Genomic DNA, 23536 nt, shown 5'->3' with positions numbered 1-23536 from the left:
TCACTTGCAGTTTATCTCAGCAGAGCTTTGATCTTGTCAGTCCTCTGCTCCAAATTTTGTCGTGACTGTCCTTAGGGATAATGCTCTGTATTCTTAGCCTTCGGTTTTAAGGTTAGCCTTCACTTGCCCTCTCTGGGGACAGAGAGATATCCTTATCTCTAGAACATCTTCATTGACAACCTGATTTTTTTTTAAACTTTCTTTTTATTCAAGATGTCTTTCACATCATGCATCTTGATCCCATTCATTTCCCCATCCCTTCACATCTGCCCTCTGCCCCTGTAAACCCCCCCCCCAATAAAACAAAACTTAAGAGAGAAAAAAAATAAAAGAAGAAAAGGAAAAATGTAAACATCTGGTCCTGGAAGCTGCAGTGTGACATGGGACAGTGAGTCCCGCAGTAAACCCCTTTGTCCTTGTGTCTTTACTTGCAAGTATTCCTTGCAAAGAGTCATTGGTCTACTTCAAGGCCTCTGGATTCTGCTACCCCATGGATGCCCCGGCCTTCACTAGAACTCCTCTTGGTTATCCTGTTATTGCCCTGTGTTGTGGACATCCTGTAACTTTGGGTCTGTGGGTCAGGCCCCTTCACGTGCTCCAGCAGATGATAGATGAGGTGGATGACAACCTGATTTTAAATAATTTGAAGTAGTGCTGTCGCCAGGTCCAGGAGCTTAAGTCTATTTTTAAACCCCAAATGCATCTAATACTTGTTGTTTAAAGAGCTGGTCACTACTTCATTGGCAGTCTTTGGAAAAAAAATAATTTTCATCCACACATAATCTGTTTTACATTTTTCCTCATCTAGTTCCATAAATGCATAAAAGGATTTTATGCCATAGTGTTCTTTAAGTGGGAACAGCAAAAAAAATGGTATGGCATCAGTGCTGGTTGCTATGGAAACAGGGTAGATTTCAAATGGAAGATAATATGTGGATCTTATAGGAAAAACAACTCTTTGTTTCCTGGTTTAAGTATAATGAAAAAGGATATAAACTATATTATATACTCTCCAAAGCATTTTTAAGGCCTTTAAAGTAGTGTATTCTTGACTAGCGAGCAGTACTAATGGGGGGAAAGTATATGACAATCGACATGTTAATCTTTTTCTGGGGTTTGACAACACCCCCCACCCCACCCCTCCTGGTTTACATTATAGTCCTAGTTTTCTAGAGAAAAATTTAGCTTTGTAAATTCCTACTGGATTTTTTATTTTTTTTTATTATTTTTTTTAGCAAATAGAGTTAAAATGCTTTCCAGTGCCCAGTTGGCTCATAGCTGCTTTTCTCCTTCAATAAAACATTTAGTTGGAGTTCAGGTTTGTGTTTTTGTCAGTGGTCCTGTCCCAGACTGCATTGGTCTGGGAGGCAAGTCCCAGCACTTCCATAAAGGCTCAGAAGTGACTGATGACTCTGGAGCAGTGCTTTCCAGACCCGGCTGTTGAGTTACCATTTTAAAGTACTCTGTCTGTCTGCCTTTGAAGTAGAGGCTCTTTTCGTTTTGTCTCTTCTGCTCCTCATAGACTCGATAGTGTGCCTTTGGTTGACTAAGAGCATCTGCAGTCTCCAGGAAGAATGGAGCTTATAGCACAGCCTGAAGATGTCCCCCTTCTTTGAACACTTTGTTTGAACATTATTAGAGACTAGCTGAAATAAGATTAAATGCATGGCATTTATATACTGAACTCCAGTAAAGTATTGTGACCTTTGTTCTCCGTATGTTTTTAGGATTATCAGTTTTGGCATTTGTCTGGAAATCAATTACAAACTCAATTTTTCAACTTCCACCTTAGATTTAAGGAGTCAGAATATGCATTTTTAACAAGATCTTTAAATTTGTATTAAAACTTAGAGAATGGAGCTGGAGAGATGGCTGAGCAGTTAAGAGCACTGGCTGCTCTTCCTGAGATCCTAAGTTCAATTCCCAGCACCTCCATGGTGATTTACAGCTATCTACAATGGAATCTGATGCCCTCTTCTGGCATGCAGGTGTATGTGCAGATAGAGCACAGTATATGTAAAATAAATCTTAAAAAAAGAAATAATTATATATAAACTTTGAGAATGACTGCTGTAGAAGACCTAAGTCATGGTCTAGTTTCCTGCCTACAACATTAGTCATGTAGCTTTAGAATAAGTGAATTGGACTACACAGTCTATAAAGTTCTTGGCATTTAAGTGTTGAGGCTAGTTTTTAAGCTCATGCATTAGTATTTCAATGTATGTATGACCTGTATGCCATATCTTCTAGGGAGTTTATGTATAGTTCATTGATGTTTAAGACACTCCTAGAAGTAGGAAAATGTCCTCTCCTAATAAAAAAGACTCAAAGAATTCTTAAAGAAATAAGTAATTAAATAAGAATATTTAATAGAATTAAATAACTATTTTAAAAAAATTTTTAAGTGGGCAAGAGATTTCTTTGTCACCACCAGAAACTTCAAAATTATGTTTTCAGGATCCTCTAATTAGTTCATTAGGAAATAATTTTAAATTGAGGAGTGTTAGAATTGATGGACAGCTCCAGTTTTAAAATATTTATTGTGTGTCTGTCTCTGGGTCTGTGTGTGGGTAGGTGTATGTGAGTGCAGGTGCTTGAGAAGGCTGGGAGGCCTTGTACCCTGTTACTGGTGGGGTTGTGAGCTGCTTGTCATGGGTGCCTAGTCAACTCAGGTCCTCTCCAAGAGCAGTTGGTGCTTGTAAGCTCTGAGCCATTTCTCCAGCTCCAGGTTTTAATCAGATTGGTATCATTTTCTAAAGTTGCCATAGAAGTGGGCAATACTGATTAGAATGTTTTTGTTCTGCAGAGTGATTTTTAAATTGGTAGTGCTGATTCTATTAAGAAACAAAAATACTAAGAGAAATTAGACAGAATCTGATTTTAAAAAATATGCCTTGCTGAGATAATATACATAAAATCCCCTGATTTGGTAGTATATTTGGAGGAGTTTTGACAAATGTATAATTTATAACCTGAAATCATGATGCAGAACAATACTTTAGAAGTTTTTTTTAAAGTCACTTTGTAGTCAGTACTTTAATTCTCATTATCATTATATAACTATTATATAATGACATATCTATGAATCATATTATTATGTAGTTAGTATGTTTATTCCCAGCTCCTGGTAAGTACTAATCTTTCTGTGATTGTGGTTTTGCTTAATTCAAGACTTTTATAAAATGAAATCATACAATACAATAATGTATGTGTGGCATCTTTCACTTAGCATGCAAAATGCTGTTTAGGCTTACCTGTGTTTTTATGTATATTTATATACATATATGTGTGGATATATGTATATGATCCAGTTCTCCCATTGCCAAGTAACAGTTTGTTTTATGGATTTAACACAGTTTATTTACTTTCTAGTATATGAACAAACATTTGGGTTATTTCCAGATTTTGGATATTATGAATAAATCTGCCATGAACATTTGTGTTTAAGTCTTTGATTGTCACATGGTCTCACTTCTCTAGCTACCTAGGGTTTGATTGCCGGCGGGCCTTTAGTTGTACACAAGGTGTTGCTGTTGGTCTGCTAAAGCTAGCTGCTCTGCTGTAGTGTTTTGCTGGTGTGTTAATTTATAGTTCGCTAACACCTAATAGCATTGTGTGTCTTTTCCTGTGCCAATTTAGTATTTGTGTATCTTCTTTGAATTGTGTGATAGAAATGTCTTGTATATTTAAAAATAGTTCTTATTTAAGTAAAAGTTCTATGTATTCTGAGTATTAGATTCTGTTGTCTACTTAGGGATATTGATTTATATGTTTGTTTTCTATCATTGTCTTTGTCTGGTTGTGATATCAGTAATAGTTTTGGCTTCATAAAGTGTACTGGAAAGAATTTCTTTTTCTTCCCTCCTAGAAGAGTATAGAATTGGTTTTCTCTTTTTGTTAAATGTTTGGCATAATTAACCAGTGAAGCCATCTGTACCTAGTTTTTCTCTGAAGGCATTCAGGGATTTGATTCGAAAGTTGATTCTTTTTAGTCTTTCAGATTGTGAGCACCTTCTTTTAGTCAGCCAACTGTTAGGGAATTTCATTTTTCTTTCCTTTTTTAAAAGAATCTTTTATTTTATGTGTATGGGTGTTTTGTCTGAATGTGCCCGTGCACCACTTTTGTGCCTGATGTCTGTGGAAGCCAGAAGAGGGTGTCAGATCACCTGGAACTGGAGTTCCAGATGTTTGGGAGCCACCTGGTTGTGACTGACCTGGCTCCTCTGGAAGGGCAGCCAGTGTTCAGAGCTGCAAGCCATCTCTCAGCCCTCAACTAACAGTTCACAGGCTTAAGGCAGACTGTTAGTCCTCTAAATGTATTGTTTTCACTTGGGATTTTTTAAGGAATTCTATTTTGTTCTGTGTTATATGTCATTTAATTTGAAAATAAAAGATTGGAAAAATATGCAGCAGGCATTAAAAACAAAGCATTGAATGATTATGTTTTTAGTACTAATGCAGCTTCTTAAAGGAATTTTCTCAAGTAGATTGGCTAAATTGATCGAGGTGTCATACATCCTCTTTTAAAGCTCTTGTAGGAATAGAATAAAATAAACTTAGGAGATACCCTTTCTTGGCCGATTTTAGCAACTTCGGAGGACTACATTATTCCAAAATTTTTGGGTTATTTCTTATTTTTTACTTATTTTAATTTATTATTTTTCTTGTTAATGGTCTAAAACTTTGTAGTAAATATCAGAGAACAAACATTTTCCTTTAAATGTTTGATTTCCCTTTTTGTTTGTTTGTTTTTCGAGACAGGGTTTCTCTGTAACAGCTCTGGCCATCCTAGAACTTGCTTTGTAGACCAGGCTCCCCCCCCCCCCCCAAGTACTTTATTGATGAATTCCTTTTAGTGAGAGTTAGTAGTAATTCAGATGCATTTTCTCTGGAACCACTCATTCTTTTTTTCTTGGTGTTGTAGCTTACTTAGCATAATGCATTCACTTCGTAAGCAATTCTTACTTTGTTGATGATACTCTCCAATAGTTATTCCCTTTTAACCTCTAGGTACCATCACTGGGAAACTCTGCAGTATGTCTTTAATGGCACTTGTTAATCGTTTGTTTCTCTCAGTCTCTCATACTCTGCACTAAACTTCCTCCTTTGAGAGCTTGCTTCCCAGTATTTCAGCGGTTTATAGATTGCAGATTAACTATGTCTGGAAGACTGTTGCTTTGGTTCTGTGTTTGGTTTTCTTCCACTTGCTGGTAGGCATCCTGTCATGTTTTCCGCATCATTAATCAGCTTGTCAGTTTGAGCAGAAATGACTGGTGGTTGCACTGACCTGGAGATCCACTCCTTCAGCTGGGTCGTCTTGTTCTTCACAGCTATGCTTTGCTGATGTGATTGGCCCAGGTTGGGAGATAGATAACTTATGCGCTTTCATTTCTTGTTTTTCAGAGTTTAAAATAGCATTGTACATTTCCAGAGTGAGAATTGGTTTACTTTTAAACAGTTTGACATTTGATGATGTGTCTTTTTTAAAAACTGAGATAACAAAATAAAAAAAAATTTCAAAATTTGAAGAAAATTTGTGCAAAGAAAGCAGCAGCATATATTTGGGCTAAGCACAGTTTCAGGATTTTAAAACTGTTAGTGAGTTTTAGTTTGGTGTTATAGTGTTTAGACTGAATACTGAGTTTGAAAGGCTCTGTAAACAAATGAAGTGATATTCACTGTCACTCTTCTTTTTAAAATTAATTTTTAGCTCTGTTCTCCTTTTGGGACTCTTGGCTACATGTTGGATGTTGTGCCATACTTCTCTGAGACTTCATGTCTCCTGATTCATTCTTTTTACTCTTACTACTCAGATTAGAGAGTGACCTTGATGTTTTCAAACTCTTTGCTGGTTCCCGTCTCCTTATGTCTATTCAGTGAATATTTTATCTATTATATTATTTAGTTCTAGATTTTTCTGTTATTTCTGTTGGTGTGTTTATGTGTGCTCGTGTATTCGTGTGTGTGTGTGTGTGTGTGTGTGTGTGTGTGTGTGTGTGTACACATGTTACAAGAGCATGTCCAAACACGCAGAGATCGGTGGTGGTTGTTGTCTTTCTTAGTTGCTGTTTACCTTATTTTTGAGATAGGGTCTCTTACTGAATCTGGAGTTCACCAGTTCATCTGGCTGGCTGGAATCTTGCTGGGATTGCAGCTGTGTGCCTGGCGTTTTCTGTGAGTGCCAGAGATCCAGACTCACTTCCTGATGCTTGTGTGGCAAGCATTTTGTGTTTACACTAAATTTCTTTTGTGTGTGTATGTGTATAGGTGTGTATGAATATGCACATATGTGTTTTGAGGCCAGAGGTTGATGTTGCGCTTTTCCTCAATTTCTTCTTCTTATTTTTTGAGACAGGATCTCTCACTGATCATATTATATTATGCATTATTGAGTCTGGATTTTTACTCAGTTTTTGTTGTGATAAATTAAAATTAGCCTCTCTGATATTTTATGACCATTCAGAATTGATAAGTTAGGGTTCACCCTTGGGATTGTATATTCAAAAAACTGAGAAGGATCCTTATTGTTTGTACTAAATTTCCTTTGTATGTGTTATGTGTAGGCATGCATGTGTGAACACATGAACCAGCTGGCCAGAAAGCTCCAGGAATCCTTCTGGTTCCCGCTCCTCAGGCTAGGATTTCAGGTGTGCGCCATGTTCTGGGCCTCTTTCACATTGGTGCAGTGGATCTGAACTCTGCTCCTAGTTCGTGAGAAGCATTTGAACTAACTGATTCTCCAGCCCCTGTACTATATTTCAAAACTGCCTCTCACAGATCACTTCAAGTCCTCGTTTTTAGGGCTTTGTTTGGACTTGTCTTGGATAGGATCTTACTTGAGGACAAGGTCCTTAATACTGATTGGGGCTTTACTAGTGTTTCAGCCTGAGGTTTGATGTGTAAGATCTTTCCAGTCTGTCTCAGCTGGAACTCCAAAGAGCCTGCTTTCTGGTGCAGGCCCCAGGTGAGCCTTATCTAGTGACGTGTTCCTGCACCGATGAGGTTTGTTGCTCTTGCCCAAAGGCTCTGGTTGCTGGCTGCTTTCTCTAGTGCTCCACCTCACAGATTCCTAGTGCTCTAGTGTTTGTGAACTCAGATTTGCCTGTGCTCACTTCTTCACACTGTAGTTAGGAAACTACCAACTTCCTACCTAAGGGATTGGAAATGAGCATAGTGTTCACTTTATGAGTGTCTTTGTTAGGGATTGCTGTTTGTGGTAGAGTACCTGTCTACACTGTTTACTTGTGGTGACTCCTTATGCGCCCAGTTACATAGATTTGAAAAAGCAGAGCAAAGGGGGCTGGGGAGATGGCTCAGCGGTTAAGAGAGAGCACTGGCTGTTCTTCCAGAGGACCTGGGTTCAATTCCCAGCACCCACATGGCAGCTCACAACTGTCTGTAACTCTGCCTCCAGGGGATCCAATACCTTCATACAGACGTACATGCAGGCAAACACCAGTGCACAGAAAATAAAAATAATCATTAAAAAAATCAGAGCAAAAGCAAACAAAGCAAAAGAAGAATTGGGGCTGCTCCCTACTACTGTATCTGCTTTTTCTTCACTTAGTCTTATGCTGATTGACAAATCATCCTTGGGGGTTGGGGAGAAGTTCAGCAGTTAAGGGCTAATCCTCTGTTCTTGCAGAGGATCTGAGTTCAGTTCCCAGCACCTACTTCATGCCTCCCAGAATACCAGTAACTCAGCTCCAGGGGATGCAACACCTCTGACCTCTGCAAGACACTTGTACTCACATGCACATACCCACACACTACTAATGCACAGTACACACACACACACACACACACACACACACACACAAAGATAACAATAGATCTTAAAAACTTTTTAATGTTTAATAGTTCATATGTATTTTAAACTGCCTAGTATGTCAGTTATGGCTAAAAGTTGGCCATTTTCAGTTTTGAGATACTCAGTATTAATTTTTCACTACTAGACAAAACACTGGAAAACAAACTTGTACACATTTGTTAACACCTTTGTTTGTTCCTTCATAACAAGTTCCTAGAAATAGGGATACTGTGGTATAATCTCTTGAAGGCTTTAAAAACATTCGTAGTTGGTATCCTTATTTGAACATGGAATGTAAGTGTAAAGGTCTAAGGACCAGTCTTTAAAGCACTGGCCTTTGTCAGACAACTAATGTTTTAAACGAACTAAGCAGAGTTAACCTTACTTCCTATAAATGCTGTTTTAAGTTTGTGTTTGAAATCTGAATGATCTAAAAGATACTTCATTGTCTCTGAAAAAAGTACTCTGTGCTCTTTCTGTAATTTAGGTTTGGGTTGGTATAATATAGCTAGCATTAGCATTTTATTGTAATACAGATTGGAAGCATTTTTATTGCCGTATAATTAAACTTACAGTTTGGTGCTAGAGTGAGGTCATCTCTGAACTAATACATTTTGCTATTGGACTCCATGGTGACTATATGTATTTGGTAGACTTAAGATAAAGTATGTAAAGAAGTAAAAAGGTAGATATCTTTTAAAGTATATTTTATTTCTTAGAGCAATTTTAAGTTTAAGCAAAACTGAGTAGAAAAATACAGTTTCTAAATGCTCCCTCCTCATTACCAACATCCTGTGTTAGAGTAGTTCATTTATATTACATTAACCTTCTTTGATGTATTATTATCCAAAATGGATATGCCACACTAGAACCCACTCTTAGAGCTGTATATTGTTTTTTTAATGTTAATTAATTTGTAAATATGTAATGAGTGTATTCACAATTCTATCATTTCACTGCCCTAAAACATTCCTCTGCTCTGCCTGTTCCTTTCCTTGCTCTTGCTCTGAATCTCTGGCAACTATGGTTTTTTTTTAATTTAAATAAGACAGGTGGTGTGTGTGTGTGTGTGTGTGTGTGTGTGTGTGTGTGTGTGTGTGTGTGTGTGTGTACACATATACGTGCACACTTGTGCCAGGAATCAGTCGCAGGTGTCATCGACCTTACTTTTTGAGAGGATTCTCACTGGCCTGGGGCTTGCCCATTCAGCATGGTTGGCTGTTAGTAGACCTCAGGGACCTGCCAGCTCCACCTCCTCAGAGCTGTGGTTGCCATAAGCAACCACTCTCTACTCCCTGCTTTTTAGCAGAGGTTCTGGAGTAAAACTCAGGTTCTCATGCTTTAGTGACTGAAATGTCCTCTCTGGCCGGGACAGGTCTCTTTGTAGGTCTTGTGGTGAATAGACTAGTAGGTGCATTTAGTGTTCCGCTGTGGAGAGAGATTAAGAAACAGGTGGCCATTTGTAGACATTTTTTAGCTTTGACTTTGCAAGTCCCACTTAGGAGCTGAAGAAGAGAACTGACTCAGGACTGAGCAATCATGGAGAATACTGGTGGACTGAAATATCCCCTACTCTCAGCATTTTGGCATAGAAGAACGATAATATCTGTTTTATACACAGGATTTAATTTCCATTTTAAAATCTTAGAGTAATACTGAATTGAAAAAGGGATGATGATGATGATGCAATTTACCCGCTACTCAGTATGATTTGTTTCTCCCTTAAAGTTGGACTAAATGCACACAAAGTATTTCCAGCAAATACTAATAAAAACAAATGAATAAAAGAAAGTTTATAAATTTTACTAAAATACTTGTACAGGTTAACAATAGAAAGCTTTTTGCTGGTAGAACTATAATAATTTTTATTGTAATTTTGGAGTAAGTGTGCTTTCCTCCAGGCTGGTTTTCATTTATTTATGAAATACGTAAGGGTACGTATAAGATGCCTAGTAATAGTAATGTATTTAAGTTTTACTAAGTATAAAATTTATTAAATATTAAACACCGGGCATTTAGAAAACAGTGAGGGTGTGTGTGTGTGTGTGTGTGTGTGTGTGTGTGTGTGTGTGTGTGCGCGAGAGAGAGAGAGAGAGAGAGAGAGAGAGAGAGAGAGAGAGAGAGAGAGAGAGAGAAGAGAAGAGAGAGAACGAGAACCTGAGCTCACACAATTACCTTTGCTTGCATGTGGAGGTCTGAAGAACTTGAGGGAAGTTGGCTTGCACTTGCGTCTGTGGGGTCCTGGGATTGAACTCAGGTTGTCAGGCTTGTGCATCAAGTGCTTTTACTCACTGAGCTACCTCGCTGGCCTCGCATCTGGTGTTAAATACTCTGTAGGTGTTGGAGACAGCTAGTCAACAGGGTGATTGGTGATGCACACACTCCCTGGAGGGAGCTACACATGAAAATGTTATTTTAGCTGCTGAAAAGAACTATGTGGGGAAAGCCTATTTCAAAGGGACTAGGAAGGAGTCTGTAATTTGGAATGAGTGAGGGGTCCAGAAAGACCACACTAAGGAGGTAGCTGTTGAACTGACGCTTAGGAGGAGATGTGAGGCTGTGTACCTTTCTAAGGCCAGAACATTCTGTACAGAGGGAACTTCTGTACAGGAAAAGATTCTAAGGTGGGAAACAGGTCTGTTTGCTGAAGGGACACCAGGAAGGCCAGATGGCCTGGGCCTTTGGGGATGGACAGGATTGTTACAGGATGGATGAGAGGGGAGGCAGAGGCTTGATCTCAGGACTCTTGACGGCCATGGCAAGGAAACTAAGAATTTTCTTTTTTATCGTTTTATGTATTCTTTGATTAAAGTGCAGTGAGAGTTTTATCAGTATTTAAGCTGTTTAGGAGGGGATACTTACATAAATATTCAAATGATAAATTAAAATTTACAGAGTATAGGAACATTAAACTTGATAAGGGGTCTTAGGTGATTTTTTCTTCTTGGAAAATGACCTTTAAGCTGAAACTTAGGGACTCTGAATTGATTAGGGGTTAACATGGGGGAAGTGTCTGATAGACACTCCTGCAGAAGAGTATCATGAGTCTAGGAAGACCTTACCAATGTGAAGACTGAAGGAAGACTGGCTTGGTTTACAGAGGGCGAGTTCCCCAAATGACAGGCAGAGAGATGGGCTGTGAGGACAGTTGTAGGACAGATTTCAGTGGGAGTACTGAGCTGATTAGAGATGTATTTAGTTGTCTCGTGGAGCTTGGGTAGTTTTGGGGAGGGGAGCAAGTGTGTTAATGAGCACCAATATGATATAAAGGAGATAAAAGGTAGTGAGAGGAACAGGTATGATTAAAGGCAAAGGCAAAGGCCATATGTTAAGGGTGGCCCCAGATTTGTGTCTTAGTTACAAGTATGTGGTGATGTTAGTCTATAGATAGCCACTGGTCCAGTGAAAGTCCCAGTAGTGTTTGGCATTTCAAAGTAAAAGTTCCTGTGGGAATATTTTAAACTACTTTGACCTTAGTAGCAACACCCATAGTCTTACTGTGTACCACACTACTTAAACTCATTTAATACTGATGACAGACAACCTTATGAGGTCGACATGTGATTGCCATTTACAGATGAGGATAGGCACAGGGAAGCTCTCACTTTGATACGGGAATTTCCCTTTCTCCTGCTGGTGTTAACCTCTGATTAAGCTTGGAAACTTAATCACACACTTTGCATACTGTTTCATCACTTATCTCGTCTTTCCTATTGATTTGTTAACATGGGATTTTTAAATGTCTGTATCTGTCCTACAATGCTAACTTTTGTGAATTCAAATATCCTAATGAGCCGCAGCCAAATGTTATTGAAAAAGGAAATGATAATGTCCTCTTTAATTAAATGTTGATTACTATTACTTCCAAAAATTCTTTGGACTCGCTTGTACTCTGTAGTGCATTATCACCACTCAAAGCACATTTTGAAATAATGTTGATTTGGCTGTACAGTGTTAAAAGTGCTTTTTGATATGGCTGGCTGGGAGGCAAATCAGATAAGCTGAATGTTTCCTCCTGTAAAAAGTCCTTAATGTAGATAGAAGTGCCGATCTGTGGATGGTGTTTATGTGGACAATGTGTTGTTTCCTTGTGACTAATAATGTTCTTCTAAGTGGACGGGCCCTTCTCTCGAGAAGAAAGAACACAGTAGATATCAGAGGTCTCCTTAGAGTGGAAATTGACACTTAGTGGACAGGCTCAAGGGAGTGTGACTTACAATTTTTGATGTAATAAGGTCTCCACTGTTAACCTAATTGCTACATGGGATCAAGAGGTTAGTAGAGAAACTGAGCAAGGTACATATCAAAAGTTACTAAGATACTTTCAGTTTTTTAAAGAACAGAAAACTAAACTTTGAGCAGTTGTCTTCCATTTACATTTTCTGTAGTTAATTTTTCCATCCTTATTCAATAAAGCTCTTTGTGCAAAAGTTACCTTATCATGGTTTGTGGTAGTGACCAAAGGAATGGGCTGGTTGTTTATAGACGTTGTGGCTGTGGTGTTTGAGAAAAAGCCCCAGTGGACAATGGCACCTGCCTGACCTCCCAGTGACTATCTTTCTCCACTAAAGCAGTCCTGTGTACTTTTTTTTGGCAAGGGAGCTTATGTGAGTCTTACTTGGAAAATTTGGGACTTGTTAGCTTTATTGGGTCGTGTTTGGACACTCCCTAGAGCCCTGACTTGACTTTTCCAATTCCAGAATGAAAATCCACAGGCTCTCTGCTTTATCTTTGTGCTGTGGAGTCGTTTTCGGTGATGACTACGGGGAGAGCTGGACTGTGAAGGGTCTGCCTAGCTGCAGCGTTCCTAAAGTATGAAAGCGTTTGCAGAGTCCCGCAGTGCTGGGGAGCAGCTGTTGCTCACAGTTAGCGGGTCGGTGGCTTTAACTGAGCTAGAGGATCTAGCCTAGGGCCTTCTCCATCTCTCTCTGTATAAAATGGGAAATCTGACTGATAGTGTTTGCCCTGTTCTAGAAGGATTGAAAAATCCTTTTTTATAACTATTCTCAAATGTTCTTCAGAGAGAGTATTTCCAAGTTTGCTTTAGGTGAGGTCCTTAAGGAAAAGTTGGTAATGTAGGGGTTAAAGTAACCTGTCTCTCTTTTTAAATTCTAGGTGAGGATTTTGAAGATGATGACCTAGGAAATTCAGATGAGGTTATGAAGAAACCATGCCCCGTGCAGATTGTTCTTGCTCATGAAGATGACCATAACTTTGAGCTTGATGAAGAGGCCTTGGAGCAGATCCTGCTACAGGAGCACATACGGGATCTTAACATAGTCGTGGTGTCTGTGGCAGGAGCTTTTCGGAAAGGGAAATCATTTCTCCTGGACTTTATGCTTAGATATATGTATAACAAGGTGAATAGCGTCTTTTAAATTGACCCCAACTAGTACAGAAAATTGCCAACCAACTTAAAAAAAAAAAGACAGAAGCCAAAATTATATTTTTAATTTCTAGCTATGTCCCAAGTATCTGAGTATACCTGAAAGACCACTGAGGTATTGTCTGCTTTTGCTATTTCTTTACACATTTTCCTTTTTGTCCACGTACAGTGGATGAAGTACAGAGAGAGAGAGAGAGACCTTTGTAAATACATCTGCATTCATTCCTCACATAGTTACTTGTAGTGATAGATCCAGTTCTTCAGAGTGCCTTCCACGTTGTCTGAGCCTCATCTCTTCCTGTAAGCCAATAAACTAGAATACTGGAGCTTTTTGTGTTTTGTTTTGAAGAGTATGCTATGCTGTTTCTTGAATGTTGCCATATTTGTGGCTGATCTTTTCATCAGAGGCCTTCCTATACTTCTGAGGCCATGATGTACCCTTCCCTACTTTCATGGTTCTGCTCTTTTTAATAATGCTTTTGAGTTGTTTGGGGTTTTTAGCTAGTTTACTCTCTCTTAGGAAAGGCCTTTTTTTTTTTTTTTCCCTACTAATAATGTTTTGAGTAGGCATGTTTTGATAGGTGCATTTCCCTCCTCTACACATTCTCACTTTTAGATGGTGTGAGAGTTTTTATTTTTTCCTTCCCTGCCTTTGACTTAAACCCTGAAGAAAAGTGGAGGGGAATGAGTCACTTTAATCAGAATGCGTTTCTAATGGCTAGAATTTGACAGGAAGCAAGAAGAAGGTATTGGGAAATTTTGGAGTAGGACACTAAGGTGGAATTGCTTTATGGGATCTTTGACATTCAGAAGCTACATGAGGACACTGGAAATGACTCTTAGCTGAGTTATGTAACTATCCAAACAGTTGTCTGGCTGCTTACCTTCGTAGTCATCTGTCTCGATAAGAAGGAAGGTAAACATTCTCCTTGGTTTTTCCGGGAAGCATTGCAGTAAAGTCTTTTCATAGGAATCTCTCTAGGCATCCTTAAATGTCCCTTAGTATCAAGAATGTAGTTCACATTAGTGAACAGTATTTTATGTGTTTAGCCAACTAAGAAAGCTGATATTTTAAAGTTTTCCACTTAAGGCTTATTTCTGAAATACTGAAATACATGAATAATGCCATAGTACTTTAAAAAAAAAATCTGTTCATTTCCAGACGATAAAGATCTTCTGTATTTTGAGGTTCCCCCATTCCTTAAATGAACTTTTTTTTTCATTTATAGTATACCTCTATGAGCTGTATACTTCAAGTACCTTTGATTCTAAATAGGCCAGAGATAGTAAGTGGAGTGTTGGAAGGGGAAGGGCACTTAGATTACTTGTCTAGAAATAATACAAAGTTTCACCTCAGGCAACATTGCTGCTTCTCTGGGTAATCAGTGACTGTCCAGAGTGAGAGATAACTCTTACTTTTTATGTGTTCAAAATCACAGGACTAACGGAGGTTCTGTAGTCACAGAATGGCCTGAGTAAGGTTACATACATACCTACTCAGTGGCTTCTAAGTTGAAATAGCTTTCTTAACTGCCAGTTGGAAAGTTTCATATATCATAGAATGCCTGATAGAATCACTTTATTTTTTTAATCAGAAATTGCATTCGACAGTATCTGATTTTTTATTTTGTTGATAACATACTGATTTTAGTGATGGGTCATGCTTTTCCTATGAAATGTAGGTAAAGAAGACGTGACAGTCACTTTAATGAGCAGTGAGTTATAGAAGAGGAAATTAAATCATGCAACCAGAGACAGATTGGTGGTGGTAATGTAAAATGGTTGATGTTTTTCCCCCTTGAAAGTATATATATACTCTTGTGTTTTGTAGAATTTTAATTTCTGTTTCTACTGATAGCTCAGATAAATACATTTTTCCTTAAAAGTTAAGTTTGGTTTACAAACTGAAAGATACGTAAATCTACAGTGTACAGCTGGATGAAACTTTATGCATGTTTGTACACACACCTTCATGACCACCATCCCAAAGTACCTAGTGTTCTGAACCTTTTCCCATCTGTTCCTTTCTGGTTTTTAACGCCAATGAATGAAATCATCCTGTAGATAACTATTGCCTTATTCTAGTAACTTTGTAACTGTCAGATGCACTAATACTTTTGCGTGCATCAATATAACTCATTCTTGGTGTTTCACAACATGATTAAAATGTATTTTACTTGCTTATTAATCTGTTGATGGATATTTGATTTGCTTTGACCTAATAATTTTTAGTCTGCTCCTTGTATGAATCATCTTTGAAAATGAAGTAGGTTATCATAGTGTTAGTTTCTCTTTTCTCTTCCCCAAATACACACGAAGGAGATTAGATGCTGCTGTTAAGTGCCCTCTGGGCTATTTTCTTCCCTTCCTTCTGAGATTTTGATTTTGGAACTGGAATTAATTTTCCAACCTTCCAAATGTTTTTATATAGAGGGCCTAAATTACTGTGAGTGATTTCAGCTAGCATGTTTTTTGTTCCGTGTTGCTGAAGCTACAGAAGTTAGGAATGGATGAGATAGAGGAGTTTACAGAACATTGTTCAATGTCCTTAGTATAGTGTTTAAGTGGGGCTCTTTTGATTGGAAATGATGAATTGCTGGAAAATATTCTTTCACTGTAGCATTTGAAATACTTTTTCACCTTTAAGCTTCAGAATGTACGTACTGCCTTTTTGGGTAATATAAAGAAATTATAATACCTGTGTCATGTAGTGTTTTAATTCTGGATGTCTGAAAGCCAGGCGTGAAATTTCAGAGATTTAGGGTTTTAGTGTGAAGTTTTTGTTAATCTAGCTAGAAGCCGTCCTCTGTGTAACGCTCTCTAGCTGTGGGGCCAAGTGCTTTAATTTTCTCGACTCTCTTCCATTGTCTTGGGTTTCCCTAAAACTCTACTTTTTGTGTGTAGAGTGTGTTTTCTTTTTACCATTTCCTCTGTGGTTCTGAAGGTTTATAATTTCACACAATCCCGGTTGTCTGCCCCTGGTATTCTTTCCCATCCTTAGAAGTTTTAGGATGATCGTATTGAATTTCGCTGTCTTATGCTAATCTCTGAGCGAGATCCTCCTGTCTCCAGGGTCATCTTCACTCTCTTTCTTCAGGGTTTAAAAGTTTTCATTGCAGAGCTGTTTTACTTCTTTGGTTAGATTTATTCTTAAGTATTTTATTTTTTCGAAGCTGTTGTCTTCCTGATAGCTTCTCAGCATATTTGTCATTGTGTGAGAAACTGCTTATGTTGATTTTGCATCAGGCCACTTTGCTGAAGGTATTCTGTTGTTCGAATCTTAGATGGTCTTTAATAAAAACCCCAGGGCCAGATATTGGGGTGAAAGCTGAAAGATCAGAGAAACAGAACAGCCAGCCACTAGTTCTGACCTCTACGAAATCCTCAGTCTAAAGAGAGTGAGTTCCTGTGTCCTAAGCCTTATATACCTTTCTCTGCCCTGCCGTATTACTTTCTGGATTAAAGACGTGTGTGCTTCCCAAGCAAAGGCCTGAGATCTCAAGTGCTGGGATTAAGGGTGTGTGCCACCACTGCCTGACCTCTATGTCTAATCTAGTGGCTGGCTCTGTCCTCTGATCCTCAGGCAGGTTTATTAGGGTACACAATATATCCCCACAGCATTCATCAGTGCTGAGAGTTTTCTGGTAGTCTTCAGGGTCTTTCCTGTATAAGAGCATATTGTCTACAAATGGGATGACTTGACTTGTTCCTTTTCGTCTGTGCCCCTTTGTCTTACTGATTTAGTTCACTGGGCAGGGCTGGATTGAATGAGAATGGAGGTAGGGGACATACTTATCTAGTTTTGATTTTAGAAGAAATGCTCTGAGTTTTTCCTAATTTATTTAGTGTAATATTGGCTACAGGTTTGTTTTATGTTGGCTTTACTGTACTGGAGTTTTTCTATTTTAGGTTCTTTGAGACTCTTATCATGAAGGGGGGATGTAGGCTTTTGTTCAAGGCCTTTTTTGTACCTTTTGAAATGTTGAGGATGGTGACTGGCTATGATCTTCATTAATTTTTTTTTCATTTTTCTTGTTTTTAACTTTTTGAGATATGATCTTGCTATATACCCCAGACTAGCCTTGAATGTTCATTGATTCTTCTACTCCAGTCTCCCAAGTGCTGGGATTACAATGGGGGGTCCTTCACTTCTTATTTCCACCTCCACTGCTTACCCTAGACAGGAGGGTAGAGGGGGCTGAAGTTGCCTAATGTGCCTTCCCAGTTCCACATACACATACATCTCTGGTAGGTTAGTTTGCCCAGAAGGGCAGGTCTCTGTCACAAGGACTGTTCTGGATGTATGTAATTGAAAACAATTTGTGAATTTAAAAATGTCTGTTTTCTTCCAACTGTACCTTGAGAACTTGGGAGTTCTGTGAGCAAAGCCTACAAGTATGAGGTCTACCTCTAGGCTTCTTTTTTTTTGGAGCTGAGGACCGAACCCAGGGCCTTGCGCTTGCTAGGCAAGTGCTCTACCACTGAGCTAAATCCCCAACCCCACCTCTAGGCTTCTTAAGTCAGTCTAGTTCTGCTCCTGCTGGGAACCCGAAACCAGATATTGGGGTGAAAAATCGAGAGATCAGGGAAATAGGACAAGCCACAGACAACTTCATTTCACCAACATCTCAGTTTCCAAAGAGACCTACTTCCTGTATACCCACACCTATATGCCTTCTGTTCTGCCATCTCTCTCTCCGCCCAGCTACATCACTTCCTGTCTGTCTGTACAGACCTCCAGACCTTTATGGTTAGTGTTGGGATTAAAGGCATGTACCACCACACCTGGCTTTGTTCCCAGTGTGGCCTTGAACTCACAGAGATCCAGAGTGCCTTCCAAGTGATAGAATTAAAGACATGTGCTACCATTGCCTGACCTCTATGTTTACCATAGTGACTGGCTTTTTCCTCTGATCCTCAGATAAACTTTATTGGGGTGCACAAAGAAAATATCACCACAAGCAGCCCTTGGGACACTTTTCTTTTTTTTCCTTTTTCTTTTTTTTTTTTCCCAGAAGAAAACAACTTTATTTTCATTAACTCACAAAAAAAACCCAACACAGTTGGTTCAAGGAGGCCATCACTTGCCCAGTGTCAACACTACAAGCCTCAGTGAATATCTACACAATTTTTTTTGTTTTGTTTTGTTTTGTTTTTCGAGACAGGGTTTCTCTGTGTAGCTTTGTGCCTGTCCTGGATCTCACTCTGTAGACCAGGCTGGCCTCGAACTCACAGAGATCCGCCTGCCTCTGCCTCCCTGTGCGCCACCGCCGCCTGGCACAATTAGAACTCTTTAGTAGCTGTTCTCAAGCAGTGGAGCTGTTAGAAAGGAGGTTTAGTCAGGGTCCACACTTGCGCTGTCAGTTACGTTGAACCCATTTCGAGCCCATTTCAGTTTCTTCAGTTTCAACTTCTTGGTTAGATCAAACCATTTGCGATTCTGCGCTGCCGCCAACACCTTGTTGAAGCCCTCGCAGAGCTTGACGTCACTCTGGTTCTGGGCACACTCCAGAAACTGTTTGATCTCAAGAGAGCAAGGCCCGAGAGACTGCTGGTTCACCAGCTGGGGGCCCTGGGGCTCCTGGTCAGTGATGTCAGGCCTTGCGGGCTCAGCATCACCAGCTCCACTGAAGGCCCCGGTGATGGCATGACCCAGGGTGTGCCCACTGCAGAGCCCACAGCCACAGCAGCTGCAGTGGTGGCCATCTGGGCCATCAGGCCTGGCTGCTGGGTGCAGGTGGTGCAGCTGCTGCTGGAGGATGAGCTGCAGGTGCTTGTCTGGGAGCAGCCCTCATCTGAGGGGCCACCCGGGAGGAGCGGCTTCGGCTTCCACATGGCATCCTAGGTGCTCACACTCTCGGAGTCAGAAAAGGACTGACTGCGAAACGCCCACTGGGACACTTTCTTTTTTAAAGCGATAGCCATAGAATAAAATTGATTGTGTTAACCACTTTCAAGTGGCACGAAGTTCAGTCACATTGTTTGTAGTGGCCATCTTCTTTCTGGTTTGTAGTTTAGAAACTTTAAAGTACTAATCCACTTCCCCCTCCTGTAGGGTCTTGCCTTTTTTAGGATTTATTTATTTGTGTATTTTATGTAGATGAGTGCTTTACTTGCATGTACGCCTACATGCCAGAAGATCCCACTATAGATGGTTGTGAGCCACCATGTGGTTGCTGGGAATTGAACTCAGGGCCTCTGGAAGAGCAGCCAGTGCTCTTAACCTCTGAGCCATCTCTGCAGCCCTGCCTTCTTCTTTCTGCTTTTGACTACCCTGTGCACCTCTTAGAAGTAGGGAATCATACAATGTTGAGTGTCTTCATGGTCACGGGTACTCTTCATGATGAGCCTTTAAAAGCAGACTGACTTAAGTTCCTCTTTACAGTGTAATCAGGTCACCAGAATTGTCTCGTGTCTTGAATTTGTGACCTGGGTCATTCATAATTTCTATTTGTCCAGCCCCAGAATAGAGGACCTGGACACGAGACAGTTGGGTGCATGGGTAACAAATAGTTTCAAACTGTTGGAAATGTTTATAATTGCTTCCAGGACTTCATGTTCTCACATAGTCACTGGGAAATACTAAACTGCAGTAGGTGAATAAAGTGGTGTGTACACTACATGTTCTGTCTGCTAACATGGGCTTCACATAGACTAAGATTTTTGCTTGTGATTATTTCTGTGGGAAATGCCTTGTAGTGAGGGAGCATCTCCTCCCTCCCTCCTCTCTCCCTCCCTCCCTCCCTCCTCTCTCCCTCCCTCCCTCCTCTCTCCCTCTCTCCCTTCCCCGTCCTTTGTCTCTTTCACCGCAGAGTGAGCAGTGTGTGATGAGTTACAGCTCTTAGATTCCAGCCTCACCATCATGAAAGGAGTTTTGAGATGTTTTGTCTCTACAGTAGCACATGGTATCAGATTAGTTCTTTTTGAGTTCCTAGGTTTGCTTTTAATAAGTTTTGGAATGAAATACGGTCTGTTAAAAACAAGACAGCTTCTAGAACCCACTAGAATGTCTTCGAAGGCAAGAATGTTTTTGTTCATTTGGAGCACTCTAGATTTATAACACTGTTCAGAATTTGGTAAAAGGTCAGTAAATATTTGTTGACTGAATTTATAACTATTTTTTTGAAAGCCTTCAGTGTTCAGTATGTTAGAGAAATAATAGATTTTATGTGTTTGAGAATTTGGTTATCTAGGATTCTTGATTTACTTTTCTTTATCTTTTTTACTAGATAATTAATTTAGCATTTTAAAAGTATTTACCAGACTGAACTAAGAAGAGATTATACATGGTGATAAATTTCTGTGAGGCACTTAATTCACTTTAGTGTCTTTGAAGATGGGGGTTTACAAGCATGTTATAAGTCTGTGATTTTTGTCAGCTTTTAAGATGTGTTTTTTAACTGTCTTTGTCCGTATTTCTAGGAATAAAACAATCACATTCCTTTTATACTTGATACCTATATTCCAAAGAAAGCATATTGAATTTTATAAGTAAAAATCTTTATCCTTTTAATGTTGTTAGTGATTCCTTATAAGCCAGGCAGAATGAAGCAGAACTTGAGTTTTCATGAACTTCACATTCTCATCTAGGAGACAGAGAAACTAGATAGCACATTGAATAAAAACAGATTCTCTGAGATCAGAGTCTTTGAACTTATCTTTGTAGGTTCGATGTTGGAAAAAAGAATCTGTCCCATGTCAGATACTTACTTTGACATTGTAGGGGAATGAACAATAGTTTCTTACATTTGACATTTCATTCCTCCGCAGTGCCAAAACATGTTTTGAGTCTAGGCAGGAGAAGGTATAGATGAGCTAAACAATATATATGTAGGGGTTATCTGATCGTTTTGCTGTGTTAGAGACAGGAAGGTGTGTGTATTGTTTGTGTTGGGATCTGTGGAATATTGGGAGCAGAGACTGGAAAAGTGAAAGATGGGTTGTTAGGCAGCGGATCTCCAGGTGGCCTTACAGGTAGTATGGAAGCCATAGGAAGCTTTTCAGAAGATAGAGACATTTCTTGTGGAAATAAGGGACGGAAAAAGTGATACAAAGGGTCCAATTTGAAATATCTGAACTGTAGAGTGGGGCCAGACCAATGCTCGTCTAGGGTATCATTGATTTTCTAACCCCCGTGAAGGGTGGTTTGTGAAACAAACACAAGTCCAGGAAATACCGTGAATGGAGTTGTATGGTATAGTGTTCTTGAAACCAGCAGAAATGAGGACCTAAGTTAAAGTGTTGCAAAGTGAGGACAATAAATGAATGCAAGAGAATTTATAATGCATAACATTGGTAGCTTATTGGGAATGGAGTTTTGTGGAATAGGAGGACTGATTCAGGTTCAAGGCTGTGTTTTCTCAGTATATGATGTTTAGGTGTTGCTGTGTTTTATTTGTCTACCTTGTATGTACTTTCATAAATTACATCCCCCGTTGATCTTGTCTTAAATATATCTCCACCCCTAATTTGCATTTTGTAATCTGTTTTGGATTAGAGATTCAAGTTTATTAGAAATACTTAAGAACTGGGTGGCGGCGGCACACACCTTAAATTGCAGTACTTGAGAGGCAGAAGCAGGAGAATCTCTGCGTTCGAGGCCAGCCTAGTGTACAGAACTAGTTCCAGGACAGCCAAGGCTACACGGAGAAAGTCTGTCTCAGAAAAAAAGAAAGATTTCTGACACAAAGAAAATTTTCTTTGAGATGCTTTAAATAAAGGATATGTAGACTTTAAAATGTAGGCATCTTGACATATGGCAGAGTTAGTCATTTATATCACATATTTACCATTCTCAGCATATTACATTGTGGTATACTAACTTTGTATTTATAATATTTATTTAGGGTGGTGGACATTGAACCTAGGCAAGGCCTTATGTTTATAGGCAAGTGCTCTCTCATTGGACTATACTCCGGCTCCATACTATATGATTATAGTCATTGTAGCCCTGCGACTTAAGTTAAAAGATATTACCCACACACCCCCATCACCCACCCATACACACCCACACCCACATACCCACACCCCCCTCCCCCACACACACACCAGTGATGAGGATCAAACCCAGGACCTTAGGCTTATTAGGCAGATGTTCTACCATTAAGCCAGAGATTTTATTACAGAAAAATTCTCAAGCATACCTCAACATAAAGAGAATACTATTATAAACCCCATTGTACCTATAGACATTTGGTGGTCTTGTTTTACCTTTTTCCTTTTGTGTGTGTGTGTGTGTGTGTGTGTGTGTGTGTGTGTGTGTGTGTGTGTGTATGTGTATGTGTATGTGTGTATGTGTGTATGTATGTATGTTTCCTGGACTATTTTAAAGCAATTGCCGGGAAGACACATCCTTTTATCACTGATATTTAGGCATCTAATAGATAAAGACTCAATTATATTTTTCTTGCACACAAAATGTCATTTCTGGTGTTTTCCTGTAGTTTTCATTTTCTTTTTTTTTAAAATTAAAGTTTGTATTTGCCTGCTTGTTTTCTTTTTGGTTTTTTCAAGACAGGGTTTCTCTGTATAGTTTTGGTGCCCATCTTGGATCTCACTCTGTAGACCAGGCTGGCCTCGAACTCACAGAGATCCACCTGGCTCTGCCTCCCGAGTGCTGGGATTAAAGGCGTGTGCCACCACCGCCTGGTGCCTGTTTTCTAAAGAGAGAAAGAAGGCATGGAGTTGGATGGGTGGGAGGTGGAGAGGATCTAGGAGGAGACTGGGGAAGAGAAACCATGATTAGAATATAGTGTATGAGAAAAATATTTTAAATAAAACAAAAGAAAGTTGTTGATGCCCATTTAGCACATCTCATAGGGAGGACAGTTTATTTGGGTCCAGATGTCTGTTTGTTTCATAAAAAGGCTTTTTCCCCCTAAACCAGATTGCTAGAGTCAGGTTCCAAACAAGTCTTGGTTATTTTTAAAGGACAGTCCCAGCAGTGTGAAGTGTTTTGTATATACTATTCTAGGAGAGGGCTACTGTTTTGACAGTCCTGCTGTCTGGAACTTGGTTTTACAGTTCTGTACAAGATATTAAAATAGCTGGTTCCTATATTTTATAATCTTTAAACATAGAAGAGCTTCCCCAAAGGGTAAGAGTGGGTGTGTGTACTCCCACTCACCTAGAAGTCAAGAGCGGAAGCTCAGATGGTTTGACAGGGCTGGTTGGAGGAGACCAGCGCTCCACACAGGACTGGACTGTTGGCGTGATGCTAGACGGCGGTGTTTATCTCTTTGGATGTAGGCTTCTCCTCTGTAGAATGTGGAATGGGTGATTTAAAAGTTTTACAGTTCCTAATTTGGGTGTGTTTATTTTACATTTATCCTTGATTTTAA

The 23536-nt window shown here is 39.5% G+C and overlaps 1 protein-coding gene and 1 pseudogene across 3 annotated transcripts in view; one reads left to right on the top strand and one right to left on the bottom strand.

Moving 5' to 3' along the window:
• Window positions 1-23536, top strand: part of Atl2 (atlastin GTPase 2) — a 49073-nt gene that overhangs the window by 7555 nt on the left and 17982 nt on the right. For all 3 annotated transcript variants that reach the window (XM_052746341.1, XM_052746344.1, XM_052746343.1), the window contains exon 2: window positions 12926-13170. In XM_052746341.1, the coding sequence (XP_052602301.1) occupies window positions 12926-13170 (245 nt within the window). The remainder of the gene's footprint in view (window positions 1-12925; window positions 13171-23536) is intronic.
• LOC128115548 (coiled-coil-helix-coiled-coil-helix domain-containing protein 2-like) lies at window positions 13524-23532 on the bottom strand (annotated as a pseudogene).

This window comes from Peromyscus californicus, unplaced genomic scaffold (assembly GCF_007827085.1).
Source record: "Peromyscus californicus insignis strain IS unplaced genomic scaffold, ASM782708v3 Scaffold_1__1_contigs__length_55948999, whole genome shotgun sequence".
Taxonomy (NCBI): Eukaryota; Metazoa; Chordata; class Mammalia; order Rodentia; family Cricetidae; genus Peromyscus; species Peromyscus californicus.
The sequence above is the reverse complement of the archived record's forward strand: the minus strand, read 5'-3'. Positions and strand labels throughout refer to the sequence as shown.